The sequence below is a fragment of the Cervus canadensis genome, chromosome 18 (genome assembly GCF_019320065.1).
Source record: "Cervus canadensis isolate Bull #8, Minnesota chromosome 18, ASM1932006v1, whole genome shotgun sequence".
Taxonomy (NCBI): domain Eukaryota; kingdom Metazoa; phylum Chordata; class Mammalia; order Artiodactyla; family Cervidae; genus Cervus; species Cervus canadensis.
Genome location: NC_057403.1, coordinates 36729682 through 36748033, shown reverse-complemented (window position 1 = coordinate 36748033; position 18352 = coordinate 36729682). Strand labels below are relative to the sequence as shown.

Here is an 18352-nt window from a genome sequence, read left to right as displayed (position 1 = left end):
TGGTGGCTTTCTGTGGAGAAAAGTGAAGGCACCTTGCCTTTTAGGACCCATCTTGGCCTCAGGGATTGGAGGAGACCACTTCCTATTTTGTGTTTTTGCTCTGCTGGCTCCTTGCTCCAGATACGGCAGGAAGTGGGGATTACTTTGGAACTGAGAAGGGGCCAAGGAGCCCACCCGCAGTGGTTTTTAAAGTGCTCAGAGAGCTTCATGGCCACAGTGTCCCTCCTGCTCTCCCTGGGAGGGAGCCAGGGCTGACTGGGCCGGGCGGGTCTGCTACTCTCCTGGAGCTGGGCCAGCCTGGCCTTGCGCTCTGGGTACCTTTGAGTCCACTTGCCCACTCCAGCTCAGAGAGGCTCCTATGGGCTCAGTTACTGATGTGGCTAGGCTCTGGGTCTTGAAGACCCTGGTAGGGCCAAACTGAGAACCAAGTTCAGACTCTTTTTGTTTGCTAGGTAATGGCCCCAGTCCACATTTGTAAGGGTTTGGCCTCCGTGTGCAGCAGCAGCAGGTGACCAAGACCAGCACCTGGACACCAGGCTGCTCTTCTGAAGTCAGGGCGGAGGCTGTCCCAGAGCAGTTCAGACGCAGATCCAGGATACCAGCCAGCAGGAGGAGGGAGCCTGAAGGTACAGCCCTTTCCCACGTGCCCCCCTTCTAGCAAAAGGACCTCATCCCCCAGCAGCCTGGGCAGATGGGTAGTAGTGCAGGCACCCCGGCTTCGCCTTGCCAGAGGACAGGGAGTCCCAAGGGGACCCAGCCTGGCTTCTTCTCACACACAAGGCCCCGTTCTGCTGTTTACTCTAGTTCCAGAGGGAGTGAGTAAGAGAACCCACGTGGCCTGGTTTTTGAGTGGTTCCGGGCAGACTCAGGCTGTGCTTATCACACGGGGAAGGTCAGGAAAGGTAGGCCCTGCACGGCGGTCTCCCCACAGCCCCGCCTGGCCGCCTGGCCTGCTGGAGTCAGAGCAGGGCCCAGACCAGCTTTTCACTCAAATAAGTGCAGAACACCAGCCTTGAGCCTTACAGTTTTATTTTTTTTTTTCCTCATTATCCATCCTTCTTTTCAGCACCAGTAAAGGAAAAAAAAAACACTTCTCTTTTCAAAATACTTTTATCAGGTGTAAAGATTGTTTCTCTTCTAGGGAAGAATCGTTTGGATAATATATTTGATAACATTTTTACCAAAACCTTAGGTGTGCTTACCATAGAAAACCCCTAATGTCCCATGAGGATACAATACAGAAAAAAATACAGAAATTAAAAAAGTGTTTTTTTTTTCTTTTTTAAAACAGTATTTCTAAATTTCAGCAAGTTAATACAATAGTTAAAAAGCATCAAGATTAATACCCATACTTAAAACTGAAGGTGGTTTGGACAGATGAAGTGACCGTTTTTCTCTGAAGCTGACCTCTGCCTCCTGGCTTCTGTGGAGGAGGCTGGCCCGGGGCAGGTGCAGGGCCTTGGGGATTTAGGTGACACCTGTCCGTCCTTCCAGGCCTAGATGCCACAGAAACATCTGAGATGTTTCTTTTTTAAAAATCGAAGTGGAAAAGTCTGGCTTGTACACAGCCCTGGGGGTGCACAGGTTTGATGAAACTCGTGGCTGAGCGATGGCGGCCTCAGCACTGAGGCCCCAGAGGGCAGCGCAAGGGGAGTGGGGAGGCAGGCAGGCCCTTCTCTGGAGACCAGGCAGGCTGGGCAGAGGCGACTGTGTTAGGACGGGAGAATGACTGAGGCACAGGGAGGTATGACTTGGCCTAAGGCCGCCCCATGTGTAGGGAGAGAAGCATGTGCCCCGTGCCCTGGCTCCCCTCCAGCTGCCCCGGGAGGCCAGCAGCCCCTCTGAGGGCTGGAAGCTGTGCTGGAGTCACTCCACTTCAGGAGCCAGGCCCTGCCCCTGCGGCTCTCCTGGGCACACAGCTGGCTCACAGTCTGGGGCCTTGGCTCAGGCCCAGACGTCTGGGTATCACATCTACCCTGTCGAGCTCCACCTGCGAGCAGATTTCTGGCCGCTCCTAGGATTGGAGGCCTCTGACCCAGGGAAGCCTAGCCATGGCCCCAGGAGCCATGGCCCTGGAGGAGGGGTGCACTGGAGAGCCAGGGAGGACTGTACCCTGGATGGTGAACTGCCCTCTTGGCTTGATGTGGGGGTGGGGCTGGGGGCCTAGCCAGGGGAGTGCTCCAGGCAGTGAAGCTCTCTGCCTAGCTGCTGCCCTGGCCAGGGGGCTTCAGACCAGCCCACACCACCTTGGGTGCAGCTCTTGGGAGTGTCCCCTCCAGTGCAGGGCCTGGCCTCTGACTTTGCCCGTCTTGGTCCCTCTTGCAGCTCAGTGGGTGACAAGGCACAGCATCAGCATATTGGCACCAGGAGGCTCCTGGTAGCAGAGTCCTGGTACGTCCCCAGCCTTGTTGGGAAAAACTGGCTTCAAGCCAGGTGGCACGTTGGTTGGGGTGCTGTGAGGAGGGGAGACCAGCTGGGGGTTGTTAGTAACCCCCTGAATTGGAGGGGCCTTGCACCTGGAAATAGACAAAACCCTCCCTGTGTGACGGGGTGGGGGGCGTCCCCAGGTGTGTTTAAAAAGGCAGGTGGGCAGAGGCAGTGCTGCCATGGGATGAGGAGCTATGGGCTTCCCCCGCAGGCTCTGCCACGCCGTGCACAGGTACCCGGGGCTGGCCCTGGCTGCGTGGGGGCAGACTGGATGCCTGTGCACCTGAACATCAACCAGTACTGCTCCCTGCGGGGGACGAGCGGTGGCCATCAGCCTTGCCACCCCCAGCCTGCACACTGGTGAGGTGACTGGCTGCCCTGTGCCTTGACCCCCAAGTCCCTTCATCCAGGGCTGAGGTCGCTGTGGAGGATGGGCCTAGGAGGACAGAGCCGCAGCCCCACCCCCCACCCCCCGATGCAGGGGGACGGTTCCTGAGCTCAGCCAGAACGCGGATGGGGACAGTCACCAAGGGAGGATTGGTCCTGAACCAGAAGGGTGTCGGGAGGGGAGACAGGATCAGGCAGAAAGAGAATGTGTTGGTTCTGACAGAACAGAAGCTACAAATCTTACCGTTTTCAAAACCAGAAGTCCCCCTCCCCCCTTAAACCGTGAGTGGCCCTTCTTCCTGTAAAAAAAAAGGATGCTGTCTCCTTAGAATCCTGTCTGTGGCTCCATGGCCCACGTTGGAGTCTCCAAGGGAGGCCCTGGGCTCTGCTGTGCCGGGGGAAGGGAGCCCCTTTCAGGAAGAACAGCGTTCTCCCTTGTGGCTTGCAGACCCTTTAAAGTGAAGGGTTATTTTTGTTCTTTTTCTGTTTTTCTTTTTAAAATGTAATCGCCCTTGAATGCAAGACCCTGGGAAAGAGCCCGGGCTCGCTGGTAACTGGACACAGCCTTCATGGTCCCTGCTCGTGAGCTGTCCAGGCTGGAGGCGGCGAGCTGGCGGTCCCGTGTCCAGGAATGCTTCTTTGGCTGGTTCTGATTGTGTTTGGAGTTTGGCCTTGGGTGAGGCCCGAGTGAGGGGTCTGTGGCTACGGTGTGGCATGTGGCATGCGGGCAGCGTGCATGCGAGGGTGCAGGCATGCGAGACAACATGGCAGCAGACAGAAACAATGAACCCTGGACGAAGCTTGAGAAGAGATACAAAGAGTACAGAAACCCGGATCTCATACTAACCCATGGGTTATAAACTAGGTTGTGCTGTAGGTTTGTAGAAAATCAGCGATTCAAAAGAATGGCACTGGTTGGGCAGCCGGCACTCCCCAGGCCGGCCTGACCCCTGTCCATGGCGAGTGCCCAGAGGTGCCGGGCAGCGCTGGTTCCAGCCCACCCAGGACTGGCCGCGGCTCTCCCAGGCCCCTGCCCTCCTCCGCCAGCGCCAGTGGTGCTCGCTGGAGGGGACACGGCCAGGGAGGGACTGCGACTCAAAGGGCTGGCGGAGGCCCCGCTGCTCGTGGTGACTGGGCTGGTCTATGCCTCGTCGTCCCCTGCAGACACCATCAGTCGCATGGCCACCGGGAGGTGGTCCGTCAGGCCTGACAGCTGGGTGATAAAACTGAATTCTTCCACCTCCTGCGGGAGTGGGGAGGAGGGAAGGAGGAAACATCCCTGTTAGACCGAGAGGGCATCCTATAAAGCAGGGGCCTGGCCTGGACCTTCCTGAAGGCAGGGAGTGGGGGTGTCCTTGGGGGCCCCAAAGGCCTGCTGGACTGGCACGTCCCCCTTTCAGAGGAGAGCTCAGTGCTGCCAAAGGGTGTAGAGCAAGAATGCCGTGCTACGGGCACAGCCTGGCTGCCCAGCCCAGCCCAGCCCAGCCCAGACTTACGGCCTTCCAGTCCGGGCACAGCCCCTCCTCCCCGTGCAGCATGTAGTCGATGCGCCTGCCATTGCCTTTCAGCAGCTCTTTGCGTCCCTTCTGGCCGCCTCCGGGGCTCTTGCTGGTGGGGAAGGCGAGGTACTCCCGGCGACCTTCCTCACTCTCCAAGACCCTGCCCATGCAGAAGGCACAGGAAGGCAAGGTGAGCACAGCCCCAGCCCCATGTCTTGAGGGTGGAGCCACGTTCCCGTCCCCCAAGTCAGACCAGACCCCTACATTTAAGATCTGTCTTGTCCGTGAGCCCAGAAAGGGACTGGGGTGGATAGAGACTGGATCCGAGCCTGTGAGTTCCTGACTGACTTGAGCCACTGCCTGGAAGTGTCCCGTGTCCACCTGGGGTTAGCAGCACTCACATTCCCTTTCTGAACTAGGACGTTGGCACCACCCAAAGCCTGTAACCAAGCTGGGGACAGAACTGCCCACCCCCTCTCCAGGTAGGGTTGTGCTCTGAGCTAATAGGGTCCTGTTTGGGGGGAACTTGATCTTTGCAGTGAACCCCAGAGACCCTTCTCTTCTGGAAGTACCCAGGCCCCCCATGTCTCCCGTTTCAGGTCAGCAGGGGGCCAGGGGAGCCAGGAGAGCACCCAGACCCCATCCTAGGACCGAACTCATGTGTCAGTCTGTCCCCAAGACCCCAGGACACTTTAAGGACCAGGTGTGTTAAGAAAGGAACAAAGTGGGATGCGGCTGTCGCCCCATTTCTCAGAGGAAGGAAACTGATGCAGTTGCTGGTCAGAGTTATACAGGGAGGGCAGGGCGCTCAGGTGGAATTACGCTCTGAGTCTAGGTCTTCTGACTCCTTGTCTGCCTTCTGCTTTCTGCCAAGTTTCCTCCAGAGTCCGAGCACCATTGGGAATGAGCCTTCAAGGGACATCCCATCTCAGAGGGCAGTGTTGGGGCAAGAGGCACAGCCACCAAGAGCCACTACAAAGGCCCACCCGCCCAACTAACGCCTGGACACATGAACAGGGCACCTGGACAGGCATGGCAGCAAACACGAGTTTTTGCAAGGTCTTTTATCAGCCTTGAGATATATACACTCATGACACACAGAACATCATTCTATCTCAGAAACGTAATCCATTTCTGTCCTTTGCCTTTGATAATTAATTCCAGCATCAGTGATCTAAGAGTTACTGATAAGTCATTTTTAAATCGTCATCTCATAAAAAGATAATTTTCTCAGCCTGGGATGATGTTTCAAATTTAGTCTATAATCTAATTAATTGGCTCAAATTAGCTGCAAGGAGCCATCGCTGGGGCTCTGGGCTGTCTCGGGCTGTGAATTATACATTGGCTCTGCTGTTGGCCTCTCAAATGTGTCCTTTTCAGAAGTCTCAGATTCAAGAATACAGTTTGGCTGGGGTGGATCTGTCTCTACTTTGACTGGCTTGTGTTAGCTCTGTCTGTGTGTTTATTTGTCTGATTGCTGGCTGCTGGCCCCCTGCCATGGATGCCATCCCCAGGGCCCTCTGACAGGGATCTCTGTGGCATCTGTTGTCGCCCTGGGAGGTTGTGGTCCTTTTTCCTGTGCCTGAGGCAGGCTGGGGCTCAGGGCAGGCCAAGCTGTGGTAGAATGAGCCCAGACTTGGGGTGCTGGTATAGGAAAAACCACCTCGAGACCCCAGGCCTCCTTGGGATCCTCTTTTTGGTAAGGACACCCCTGGGGCGTGAGGTCCACCACAGCCTCTGCCCACCCCCAACTTGCATCCTTGACTCTCTTAACAGGCGTCTCGTCCTGGGGAGCTGTGGGCTGTCATCGGCCCACACAGCCCACCTCTCCACACCTAGTCTGGGTCGGTGCTCATCCCAGACCTGGGAGCTGCCTGGGTCTGCCTACTCGCCTGACCATGGCACTGGGGATGCTGGGCGCTTACTTTTGCAGATTGTCAGGGGTGCACACTTCCTCATCATAGAGACCGTCCTGGTCCAGCAGAGTTCCTGGGGACAAGGGGGTGAGAGAGGTTACTGTGGGCAGGAGGGGCAAGCCCAGGGCTTCTGCCAGCTGGGCAGCTCAGGGCCCCCTCCCCCCAACGGTGAGGTCTTGGGGAAAGGTCTCTTCAGGAAGCCCATGGGGTGTCAGACCTCGGCAGTGCCCCTCCTGCCCCCGCGCCTGTCCCCAGCCCCAGCTCACCGATTGCCCACGGCTTCTCCTCCCCAGGCCCCAGGCGGCAGGGGTCCTTGTAGCGTGTAAACAGGGAGTGCTGCTGCTCCAGCTTGTCATCTGTGCAGGAAGGGAAGGAGTGCTACGGGGCTCAGGGTGTCTGGCATGCCCTGGAAAGCTACCTGCCTCTGGTTCCGGTTTGACCAGAGTCACCTGATCCCTGTCCCTCAGGTAACTGCTTCTGGGTAGGGTCTATTTCCGGACAGATGGAGCTATGGTTCATCTGTGACTGGCTTTCTGTGTCCTTGAGAATGCCCCCTCTAACAGCTGTCAGAACTGTGGCTGGTACAAAGTAAGAGCTGAATACAGACCTGGTGAGTATCATGAGCTAACCCCATTAGTCTGGATTTCAGAGACTCCCTGCCTTCACTGCCAGAGGTTTATCTGCAGGGCATCTCCTGACCTCCAGCAAGGTGGCCTCTAAACTCTAGGCAGAGCAGGGGTTCTTATTCTAGGATTTCTTGAGGGCAGAGAAATCATATTCTCGCTAAACGTCCCACTTCTGTGCTCCCAAGGAGCAGAGCCCATGCCTCCTCCATGGTTGGCCCTAATGGGGAGGAGCCCGCCTCACCGGAGGAGCAGTTGTCAAAGTTAAAATCTCCACAGATGACGTCAAACGCCACCAGCTCCTCGGGGTTGGCTGCGCTGGACGAGGAGGTAGATTTTCGGAAATCAGCCAGCCAGTCCTGAAGCATGTTCAGCTGCTCACACCGGATGTCACTGTCCTCTGTGGGGCAGAAGTACAGAGGTGATGAGGCTGCTGCCTGGACCCTGGCCAGGCGAATCCTAGCCCTCTGAGGACCCACCCCATGAAGCTTGGGCCCCTGGACCCTACCTGCCAGGGCGTGCAGGTGTGTGCAGGAGATGTACCCGACAATTCTTTGGTCCTGAGGTGTGCTTCCCACCTGCACCTGTGGAGGGGAGGAAGTGTTGGTGATGAGACCTAGAGTTAACATTGCTCTGAGCACAAAGGGATGCTGGCAGTGCCCGACCCCAGCCAGGTCTAACCCTCAGAAACCCAGCTTTGTTGACTTCTGGCTAGCCTGGGGCCTGAGAAGAACAGCACATCACCTGCTTCTAGGAGCTTTTGCTCCAGTGTGGGAGGCAGATGCATGAAGAAATACCTGCTTTATGGCAGGGTGAATGCCACCGACAGTTCATGCAGCACTTTGTGGGAGAGAGATGCAGAAACCACCACAGACCTCCTCCCCAAACCCCTGCCATCTCCTGACGACTGGAGTGTCCATACGAATGTCCCTCGCTGCTTGGTCCACTCGTATCTGGTGGCTCCTTCCTCCCCTCGGTCACACCCTGGACCTGATCATGACGTGGAGCCTGTTCCTCTAAAGTCTTAACGTCAGGCTCCCTCTAGGATGTGGCCCAGCCACATAGCCCAACACCCTCCTCCCCGTGAGAAGCCTTGGACCTTGCTTTCTGTCGTCTCTTCCCAGTCTTTGCTTCTCTGGCTTCATGAGCAATCATTTTATCTGCTTCTTGGCCGTGGTCCCTATTAGTCCCCAGATCTGGGATGACAGCTGTGGCTGGTGTCTCCATGGCACGTGTCATGGCTGACCCCAGGCTCCCCTGTGACCTCTGCCCCATGCCCAGCGCTTCCTCCACAGGGGCCTCTTTCTACTTTCCCAAGCTTGGTCCTTGCCTCTTGTACTCTTCCACTGGAGACAGAGTCCCTGGCAGGTGGAGTGGGGCTGAGAGTTCCTCGCTAACTCCCTGCCGAACCACAGGTGACCCTGGCAGACCGTCTCCACAGGTTGGCATAATGAAAACAAGCACCTCAATTGTCCAGCACAGACAGCTCGGCCCCAGAGGTGAGTGTGGTGCAAGCCTGAGCCCTCATCAGGCTGTGGTTGGGAGCTGAGGGTTGACAACCCAGCCTCGGATTCTCAGGCCCTCTGCTGGAGGCTCCATCTTTGGGCACCCTGACCAGAGGCCTGTGGTTGGATCCTCACCCTCGTCCTCTCTGGCCTTTCCTCCCTCCGAGCCTCAACTGTCTTCCCCAAATTTTGCTAGTCTATTCTGGCCTGGGTTTTCTGTGACGACGAGACCCTGAACTCTGGGAAGTCCCCAGGGAGCATGACCATAGAGGCCAGTTCTTAGCTGAGGTGTGGCAGCAGCAGGGTGGGTGCCCCGGCTTCTACTGAGCACAGGTCTGCTTGTCCTCCAGCTGACGGTGGCCGGGACTCAGCACAGGCCCTCTGCTCCTAAAGCCTCGGGGGGCGTCCGTCCTTCTTTCTATTGCTGAAGTCAGATTGGCATTCCTCTCCATGAGGACTTTCTCTTTATTAAACACCTTGAGCTTTCCACAGCTCTTCATCCCATTTCCCAGGTGGATGGATGTCTGGTTACTTGATAATGGGCCCAGATTTCGGACTGTTGATAAGTTCCTGTGTTCACCATTCACTTCTTGCCCATAGTCCAAACCCACAGCTCAGCCCAGTGGTACTTCTGCCTCTGGAATCCCTTGGAAATCACACACCATTGGTGCCCCCTGTTGCAAAAACAACACAGTTTAAAACCACAGTGCCCCCCAAGGCCACACAGTGGTGCTCTCTGCATCCTCAGGCCAAGAGCCTGTTCTCTTCTCAATAGTAATACTCATGCCCGTCAGTACCAGACCTGCTGCTTCATGGATGTGGCCTTGCAACTATGAGGATTACACTAAAGTTACACCATCGGTGGCTGGGGTCATGAGGCTCTGGTGACTGAGGCAGGTTGAAATCTGATCCTCACACCCAGCTCCTCCCCCTGCCCCACGCTACTTTCTGAGCTGGTGGCCAGCCATGTGACGTCTCTAGTGCAGGAGCCCCACACTCAGCACTTGGTGTCACCTCCCTGTGCCGAGCCCTGGGTGGGGACAGACAAGTGCAGGGAGGCCCTGCTGCTGAGGAGATCCCTCCCGGAGGGGAGGCACCCAGCAGAAGGTATGCCAGCCCCCCCACCCCCTTCCTCCAGTCAGTCCAAGATCTGCTTTATTATGTGTTGGGACTTATTGATTCCCTGGCTTGAGTCCTGGGGAGCCGCAGAGGCTCATGTTTCACTTGCAAAAACAAACAATCACTCTGAGAGGCTGTGCCTTTAGTCCTGGTGGGCAAAGACCGTCAACAGAGCAGGGCCTAGAACCAGGCTCTTGCTCAGGAGGCAGAAGCCGGTCCAGTCCCTCCCTCCCTTCTCAGGCGCCTCTCAGACCCTCTCCAAGGATGAGGCACTCAAGGAGTGAATGGGGAGGTGGGGCTGGGTGGGGAGCCCCAGGTGAAAGGAGCAGCCAGGCCCTGCCGGGGCTGGCTCCTGAAACCTCACTTATTTCACTCCCCCATGTGGAGAGAGAGGCACGCTCTCGCCCACAGAGATGAGCTGGCTCTGGTGTGCCAGGCACCGCCGCTCCGCTCTTGAGTTCTGCCTGACAGGAGAGGTGGGCCGCTAGGCCCTGGGGCCAGGGCTGAGGAACCCGCAAAGGAAAGCTGGCTTGTGCTGGATGCCACCAAGGAAAGCTCCACCGACATAGGGTGACACGTGGAGGCCCCTAAGAATGTGGCTGGAGCAGAGCTCGGGGAGGGTGGCAGGTGGAGGCTGGCTTCTCCCCGAGGCAGTGGGAAGAGGGTGACAGGAGTCAGACCTGACACCAGAAGGATGGTAGGAGAGGGAGGACAGCCCCAAATCTCAGAGGAATGGTGGCCTGAGCCGTGACGTCGCAGCTGGACATGCAGGGTGGGCCCAGAGGCATCTGGGAAGTGAAATTGGGAGCCTGGGGGTGCATTCACTGGGCTCAGGGTTAGAGAGTCCTCAGCAAGTCGGGAAATGGAAGCTGCAGAGGCACCGCAGGGCAGGTTCCTGGGGCTGACTGCCCATGGTAACGACTCAGCAGTGAAGAGTGCTAGCTAAGTGGGGTTGTCTGCTCTGAGAGCTGCCAACCTCCAACTCAGGCTGGGAGCTGGGCAGAATGCAGCAGGCCTGGTGCTGCCAGATTTGCCAGGGCGGGGAGAGGAGCTGCAAACTGGGCTCTATGTGAAATAGCTTGATTTTTAAATGTTGGCCAACATGAGAAATTTTTTAATGGTAGGAACCAAATTAAACATATCTGCAGACTAGTTTTAGATCCAGGAGGTAGAGGCAAAAGTGTTTAAAGGATGAGCAGGTGAGAAGAGGCCCGGAAGGAACAGCCAGAGAGCTAGGGGCTTGGAGGGAATTCCATGGCAGAGGGGCTGGCCCTGGTGTGCATGATAGTTGGGGTGCTAGCCTGAGGGGAGAGAGAGGAGGAGGTGGTGTGTGGGCTGGGAACAGGGTTAAGGGGGACCCTGGCCTTTGAGTCATCTGTAGTAGGGTGGGTGCAAGGGAAAGGGTACATTCCCCCACCCCCCGAACTGACAGCACGTCGCCTCTTTCCCCAGAAAGTTACTCCGGCTGCTGAGACAAAAATACATCTGTGGAATGAAACACTGACGAACCACATGCCAGAATGGGGAGGTTGGTCTCCTGTAAGAAGAGTGTCTTCAATTTCAGCATCTCAGGCTATGAATGGAGAGCTGGGGACCCCAGCTCTGCACCTGCTGAGCCACACAAGAGGCCTGAGCATAGGAGTGGGGGCGTCTGAGTGCTGGGCTGGGGCCCTGGCAGGCTCCGTGCAGATGATCTCCCTGGGCCCTCACTCCTGGCAGGAGCTTGGCTGATAGGCAGCAGCTTCCTGGACAGGTCAGAGCTGAGGCCTGGGGATGAGTGCCCCCCATACTGGGCCTCCCCGGTAGCCTCACCAGCCACCTCCATCATGGACCCCTGCTAGCGCAACTGAGAAGTCTCAAGGGGAGTGTGGAGAGAATCCACACCCGGAGCAGTTGCTGCCTCTACGGGCAGAAACGCCTGTTCTGTAACAGCTGGCCAGACGGGGCTTCAGAAAACTCTGGAAGCACCAAGAGCAGCTTTTGGATAGGGAGCAGAAAGTCGACACGCTGAGCCTGTCAGGCTCAGGAGAAGATAATGTGTAATGACCACATTACCATGGTCTAAAAACTCCTCCAATTGCATCCAAATTAGCAGAAATAATTATGATTCACTTTAATTAGTGACTCCGGAAGTGAAGCCTGGAGCAGAGTGGGTGAGCAGAGTGCCTGGCATGGCAGCTGCGTGACAGCCAGGAGGGAGAGGACATCCCGGCCGGGAGGGCTGGTGGCCTGAGGGAGTGGCTGTGGTAACATCCGGGCCTGAGAACTCTTGCCTGCAAGCTGCGCCCGCTTGTCTGCAGTGATTCAGAGCAGGCGCTCCCTGCCACCTCCTCTCGGCACTGTCTGCCACCTTCAGCACTGGCACCCTGAGACGCTCCCAGGCCTTGCCCCTCCCACATGGCTCCCATCACGTGAGTAGGCTCTACGTTGCCCCCGCTTTACAGACAGGGAAATGGTGATGCAGAGATCACCCAGTCTGGAGCCTTGGCTCCTGTCCGTGCATTCTTATTTCCCTTGTCTCTGAGCCAGGGGCCCCTTGATTCAGCTCCACGAAAGGCCTTGTCTGCCCCTTGCCCTTCCAGAGAGTGAGGTCTGCCCCCAACCAGCTGCAGCCCGCATCCCCCCTACCCTCCCAACTCTGAGACCTGCTGGTGAAGGCCTCCTACCTTGAGATACAGCGCTCCCTTCGAGGCCAGGCTGTCGGAGAACCGCCCGTTGGGGTAACAGTGATAGGCCACATCCATGATGGGGTAGCGGCTGGCAAAGAAGAGGCCGCTGTTGAGACACTTGAAGCTGCAGCAGCCGTGGCAGCCGTACACCCCGACGTCGTAGAGGATGTACTCGAAGTAGCCGTGCAGCTGGTCTTTCAACTTGGCGGCCGCCCGCTTGTCAAATACCTCCTGCAGGCATAGGAAGTCCAGGTTGGCAGGGAAGAAGGCGGAGACCTCGTGGTCAAAGGCCTCATCCGGGTGGCGCCTCCTGCGCGCGGCTGCCCTCTTCACCACCGAGGCCTTATATGGGAGCTTGCTGTTGGAGCCCGGCTCCCCACTGCCGCCATCAGCCCCAGCCCGGCCCTTCACCAGGGACTCCCTGGAGGCCGAGGGGCTGCCCAGGCTCCCCGAGTCCCCATCTCGCTGACTGTGGTTGGGTGTCTGGCCCCGTGGGCCTCCACCAGCCCCATTCCTGGCCTGGCCCCCATTGGGGGGATCGACGGCTTCGGGGGGCCGACCCCCCTCATCACCACCGAAGCGCACGATGCAGGCGTCCTCAAGGTTGCCTCCATCAGCTGGGTCCCCGGAGGCCAGGCCGTTGGCAGCCTCGTCACTAGGATGGTGCCCGCCCTCGCCCTTGTACTCCACAGAGGCCGTCCTCTTGATGCTCCCAGGGACGGCCCGTGGCACACCATCACTGCCCTGTGGTGACACCAGGCTGCTGAAGCTGGCGGCGCTGATGGAGGTGTTGGTGGGCGAGTCGATGTAGATTTTGATCTGGGGTCTACTGGCCCCATTGCGGATTCTCTGCCCGATCTCTTTGGCACGGGCTTGGGTGTTGAAAACATTGTTGAGCCTGGCCAGCGAGTCCGGGAGGAGGCAGAGGTTGGCGGTGGCGAAGCAGAAGCTTTTGCCAGGACCCGTACCCTTCCATTCGCTGAGCAGGGCCGCCCCACCAGTGGGGCCCTTGTCCTCCAGCCGGGAGTAGATGTAGGGCCGGCGGGCAGACTGCAGTGGGGACCAGAGGAGGAAGCCAAGGAACGCGAAGGGCAGTGAGGCGACCAGGAGGGCCAGGTAGACGGGTGTGAAGAGCACGGTGCAGAGCAGCTGGAGGTAGCACGGGTCGTCTGCCCGCTGGCGCTTCTCAAAGGTGGTGGGGATGAAGGAGGCCAGGAGCCGGTCCGCCAACCAGTAGCACGGGAAGATGAGGGCCCAGGACACGGCGTGCAGGGCGGACAGACAGCTGTTAGGAAAGGGGGTCGTGTACAAAACCATCGCAGCTCATTGGGCACCGTGGCCAGCCCTACTACATGGTGTCCCTGGCAGCGAGAGCACTTTCCTGGGTGGGGCGGGTGAGTAGGGGAGCAGCTGGAGGAGGGTCACCTCCTGGTGAGACACGACTCTGGGTGGTCAGTGGTGTGTGTCGGCCAGCCAGTCATGGTTCCTTCAGCGGGCCATGCTGGGCCACCAAGGCTTGCTGGAGAACCTGCAAGACAGAAGGAATGGTTGCTGTTTAGTCACTAAATCATGTCTGACTCTTTGCAACCTAATGGACTGTAGCCCGCCAGGCTCCTCTGTCCCTGGGATTTCCTAGACAAGAATACCGGAGTCGGTTGCCATTCCCTTCTACAGGGGATCTCCCCGACTCAGGGATCGAACCCGCGTCTCCTCCATTTGGCAGATGGATTCTTTACCACTGAGCCACCAGGAAAGCCCAAGACAGAAAGTGAGGGGCTTTTCTTCATCTTTAGTTGGGTAGATCAGATGCTGGGCCATTACTCCGCTCACCCTGTTCCTGCCTCCTCTGACCCCAGCAGGACTGCTCTGAGAACCAGCAGACTCACATGGGGGTGTTTGGGGCCAGAAGGCAGCCTGGCACTCTTTGTGTAAACACAGGCAAAGTGTTTGTTGGTTCTCTTGGAGGAAACTGACTGATCATGTGACTGCCTCTAGTTCATGGGGTTTTTTTTTTTTGGCTATGCCTTATGGCTTGCAGGATCTTAGTTCCCCGACTAGGGATCAAACCTGGATCTCAGGCATTGGAAGTTCAAAGTCCTAACCACTAGACTGCCAGGTAATTCCCTAGGTGACCATTTTGACCTTGTGACCTAATAGTTAGAAGTTGGCCCAGGATTTGAGCACAGGCTGTGGGCGTACAGGACGCTGGCCTGGAGCCCATCGGGAGCCAGGGGTGTGTTTAAAACAGACGAGGGGTGAGCCTGAGTCAGGAGCTGTGGACACAGCCACCCGTCACCAGGTGCCCACTGGGTCAGGACAGTGAGGGAACAAACTGCAGAGAAAAGGGGCTAGAGGGTCCTGGGGCAGAGGACCCCTGAGAGGAGGGCCCCCCATAACCAGGCTCTCACTGTGCCCCAGCCTGCAGCATCAGACCATCTTTGCCTTCCCATTCCTGCAGGAACCCCCACCTGATGGGGACCCAAGCACACAGCATGGCTCTTCCCAAGCTCCAGAATGCTCAGAGTCACCCAGTTACAGGAGACCCTGATGGTCCCTGTGACTTCCCCCTTAAGTCCCTGAGATAAGCCCCAGGGCCCAGCTGAGGCCCAGAACTGCCAGACTAAGTCCATCCCAGCCCATATGGGAGCTGCCATGGGTTTTAGAGCCGGCCCAGGGCCCCGTCTGGGAGAGGCCGCAGGTGCATTCATTGTGCTAAACGTAGAATCAATAAAGACAAGATTCTGGAGTGTTTACCCAGCCTCCAGGGATCCAGGGTGATCATTCTGCAGTGCAGCTGGTATAACCATAACCCAGAGTTTTCATGACCAGATCAGCTGGGGAACTCATTTCCTGTTCATCATCTCACCAGCCCAGCTAGGCTGCTGCCGTGGCCCCTTGGGGGTCTGTGTCCCCGATGCCATCCATCCTGTCCCCATGCCCTCTCTTCCTCCTGCCTTCCTGGCCCACCTCGGCTGGGAGTTGGATGTCATCTGGACTCTGCCCCTCTCTCAGTCCCCACATCCCATCAGTCCCCGCTACCCACCCAAACCCCTGTGGAGCCCCCTGCTGCTCCAGGACTGCATCACGTGCCACCCACATTTTCGGCCTCTTCCCCATCAGGCCATCCTCCACAGGATGGCTGGAGGGATTCTGATCTGATCTGATCAGGTTGCAGATGCCTCAGCCCCACAGAAGCCTCGCTCAGCCCCTGTTGGGCATTGCATCTCCCCAGCCAGGCCCACCCATGTCTGCAGCCCCAGCCCTCTTCATGTTCACCTCCCAGCCTCCAGATGTGATTTCCTGCCTATGCCCTGCTGTTTCCTCTGCCTGTCATCTAGTTCATCTCCTGTCTTCTAAGACTCGGCTTAAAAATCACCACCTTAGGTCCTTCTGTCCCCCTGGCCAGGTGGCTCCATTACCTCCACCGGGGACTCCCGTGCCCCTGTGCATGGCCTGCTGTCTGCAGTTCTAGATCATGACTGCGCGTGAGATGAGGTTGCCGCCTTGCGGAACTGGGGGCTCCTTGAGAGACGGAGCTGCACTGAGGGCGCTGGGGCTCCTGGAGCTGCGCCAACAGGGTGAGTAAATGCAGGTCAACCTGCCTCGCGGTCTAAGGAGGGGGAGTTTCCGTCACCCAGTTGCTGTCTTGCAGCCACCATCTGACATGAGGGTGAGGCGCTCTCCCCAGAACAGAGCTTCATGTCGAAAGGTAAACTTAAGCTGGTGGTTGTATCTGGTTCTATAGGATGCATTTCACAAAGATCTTTACTTCCTTTACAGAAAATCACTTTGAAGCAAACACTGGAAGGTTACATTTCAAAGCAGGTTTGTCTACCCAGACCACAGCCATCTGCCTAGGAGCCCCTCACTCAGATGTGAGCAATGGGGCTCCCTGTGGTGGGGCCAGAGAGCCGGCCTCAATGTCCCACGTGCGTGCCCCCCCCCCCCGCCATTCCCCCACCCCCCGCTCGCTGCTGTGGGGCCTGGAGCCTCGAACTCAGCCAGTGGCTTTCACCACCTCCCCCACACCCAGCCCAAATCCTGGCCTCTGTAGGCCAGACCACAGGTTGGGGGGTGTCCTCACCCTGGTGGCCTCAGCTGTTTCAGGGTGCCTGTGAACTTGGGCCAGACTGTTGGGCTTAGGGCTCCAAGACCAACTTTGTAACGACAGTGGTTGAAATTGGAGGGTTTGCTGCAAGCCTGCTGACCCTCTGTGCCGTGGTCTCCTCTGACCCCCCTGCAGAGCAGTGTTACCTCTGTGGCTCAGGCTTGGAGGGACTGGTGGCCCAGGGAGGCCACACCTGCCATCTGACACACTCACTTGTTCTTTATTTAAATCCCAGCAGTTTAATGTGAGTTTAACCTGGAGTTGGGTTGACAGCCCACTCATGTGCCCATGTAGCCTGATGGGTTTGCCCCCACCACTGCTGGCGCATAGAGTGTACACAGACCGGCACACATCATTATGTGGAGCCTGCCAACTTCAGACTGGCTGGAACGAGAGCTACAGGAGAGGACATGGCCCAGAGGAAGGGCCTGCAGGTCCTGTTCCTATGGCTGGGGAGGGTGCAGGAATTGTCCAGAGGTGCCCCAGCGGCCAGCAGCACCTGCGGTTGGTACCAAGGTGCTGAGGGTAAAGGTCCCGGCCAGACACCTGGGGACACCAGGATGTTGCCCCAGTGTCACAGAGCAGGCCCCCTCCCCTGTCTCCCTCCCCTCTTTCCTCCTCTGTAGCCTGAGGTCATCAACCCGGCCCAACCAACACCATCTTCCCCTGAGCACCACCCCATCTGGTACCACCAGTCTCAGACCGCAAGCCCTAGACCCACAGTCTGCACAGTAGTCAGTGGAGCTTTGGAAACAATCTGATTATGTTCTCCCTGTGGTGGTCTCATTGTCTCGGGGGACAAAGTCCAGTCTCCCAGTATCTGTCTAGGGGTCCTCTGGGCCCCTGCCCTCCCTGGCCAGGTAAATGCAGCCTCCCTTCATAAAAGGCTTCCTGAGAGAAATTGTTTAACCTTCTGTTCTGTGTGGCTCATCCCCAACACTGGCTGGTCAGGGTTGGGATCTGCTACTGGCTGGGACAGGGCTATTGTCCCCCTGCAGCTTCCTTGGGTCCTCCTCACTCCTGCTGTGGCCCCAGGAACCCTTCTGGGCAAGTTTCCTCCCCAGCCTCGCTTGAGTGGTAGGTGTGACCTTTCTGTCTCCCCTGGATTGGTCATAGGAATGTTTTTTGGCCCCGTTCAGGCATCGATAGGCTGGCAGCCCAGAGAACTACCGTGCTTCTGCAAGATGGGGTAGATCCAAGCACCCTGGCCCTTCACGGCTCCCCTGGGTCCCGTTTCCAGAACCGCCCCCCCACCTCCCCCTCCCACAGTGTCCTGGACGGAGGGAACCTCAAGTGCTGCCCCCCTGCCCTGTGGCCGCTTCCAGGCATGGGAGCTGCTGACGCAGTTGACACAGAAGGGATTGCCACCAATGGAGCCAGTTCCTAAAGCTTTGTGGTTAATTATTTTGTCTCAGTGAAATGAAAGGAGGGTAAACAAACAATAACACATTAATTAGTCTGATCTACACTTTCCCCACGAAAGAGAAGAGGGAAGTTAAACACTGGAGGCTGGCAGCTTCTCAGCCCGAGAGTCCTCGGCAGGCTGGAGGGCAGGATACGGGGCATGGGTGTCCAGCCTGTGCCCCCCAGCCTGACCCGGCCAGAGATCTTTCTCCCAGGGAGAACACCTGTCCCTCCTCCCTGCCCAGGTCTCTGCTTATGTGTCCTGGGGTTGGCACCTCTGCCAAGCAAAGTCCACTGTGGCCATTTCTGGTGGAGCTGATGGGTCCCTTAAAGGCCCTGTGTGCTGAGCTGTGGCCAGCCAAGCCCACGGGCAGGGTTGCTTTTTTGAGGTTTCTGTTTTAAAGCCAACAGTCACTCCCAGGCTTATCCCTATTGTGAATCCTGGTGTGTGGCTTCCAGGGTAGCTTGGGATGACCTCTTCCCTAAAAGCAGTGTTTCCAGAACTCACCTGGCGTTCCAGACACCCTCGGGTCCTCATTGTCACTTCTGAGCTCTGGGCTCAGGAAGGGGTCTACACAGTGCCCAAGGGAGGGCTCCCAGGACTCAAAGACTCTGTTCTAAAAGCAGAGACCCCCTGACTCACTTCCTCACCCCTGGCTGCATTGCTCAATGTTCAGGGCGGGCTCAAGGGTCAG

At 57.6% G+C, this 18352-nt stretch overlaps 1 protein-coding gene across 4 annotated transcripts in view; it reads right to left on the bottom strand.

Annotated features, from left to right (window-relative positions):
• Positions 1-1012: 1012 nt before the first annotated feature.
• SMPD3 (sphingomyelin phosphodiesterase 3) overlaps positions 1013-18352 on the bottom strand; it is an 83466-nt gene continuing 66126 nt past the window's right edge. For 3 of the 4 annotated variants that reach the window (XM_043435469.1, XM_043435472.1, XM_043435470.1), the window contains exons 3-9: positions 12143-13673; positions 7361-7436; positions 7097-7252; positions 6496-6585; positions 6239-6302; positions 4311-4473; positions 1013-4057 (exon numbers count right to left, since the gene is read on the bottom strand). In XM_043435469.1, the coding sequence (XP_043291404.1) occupies positions 3956-4057; positions 4311-4473; positions 6239-6302; positions 6496-6585; positions 7097-7252; positions 7361-7436; positions 12143-13462 (1971 nt within the window). In that variant the 5' untranslated portion in view covers positions 13463-13673 and the 3' untranslated portion in view covers positions 1013-3955. Of the gene's footprint in view, positions 4058-4310; positions 4474-6238; positions 6303-6495; positions 6586-7096; positions 7253-7360; positions 7437-12142; positions 13674-18165; positions 18291-18352 lie in introns of those variants that run through there. The other variant, XM_043435473.1, reaches the window with a different exon arrangement.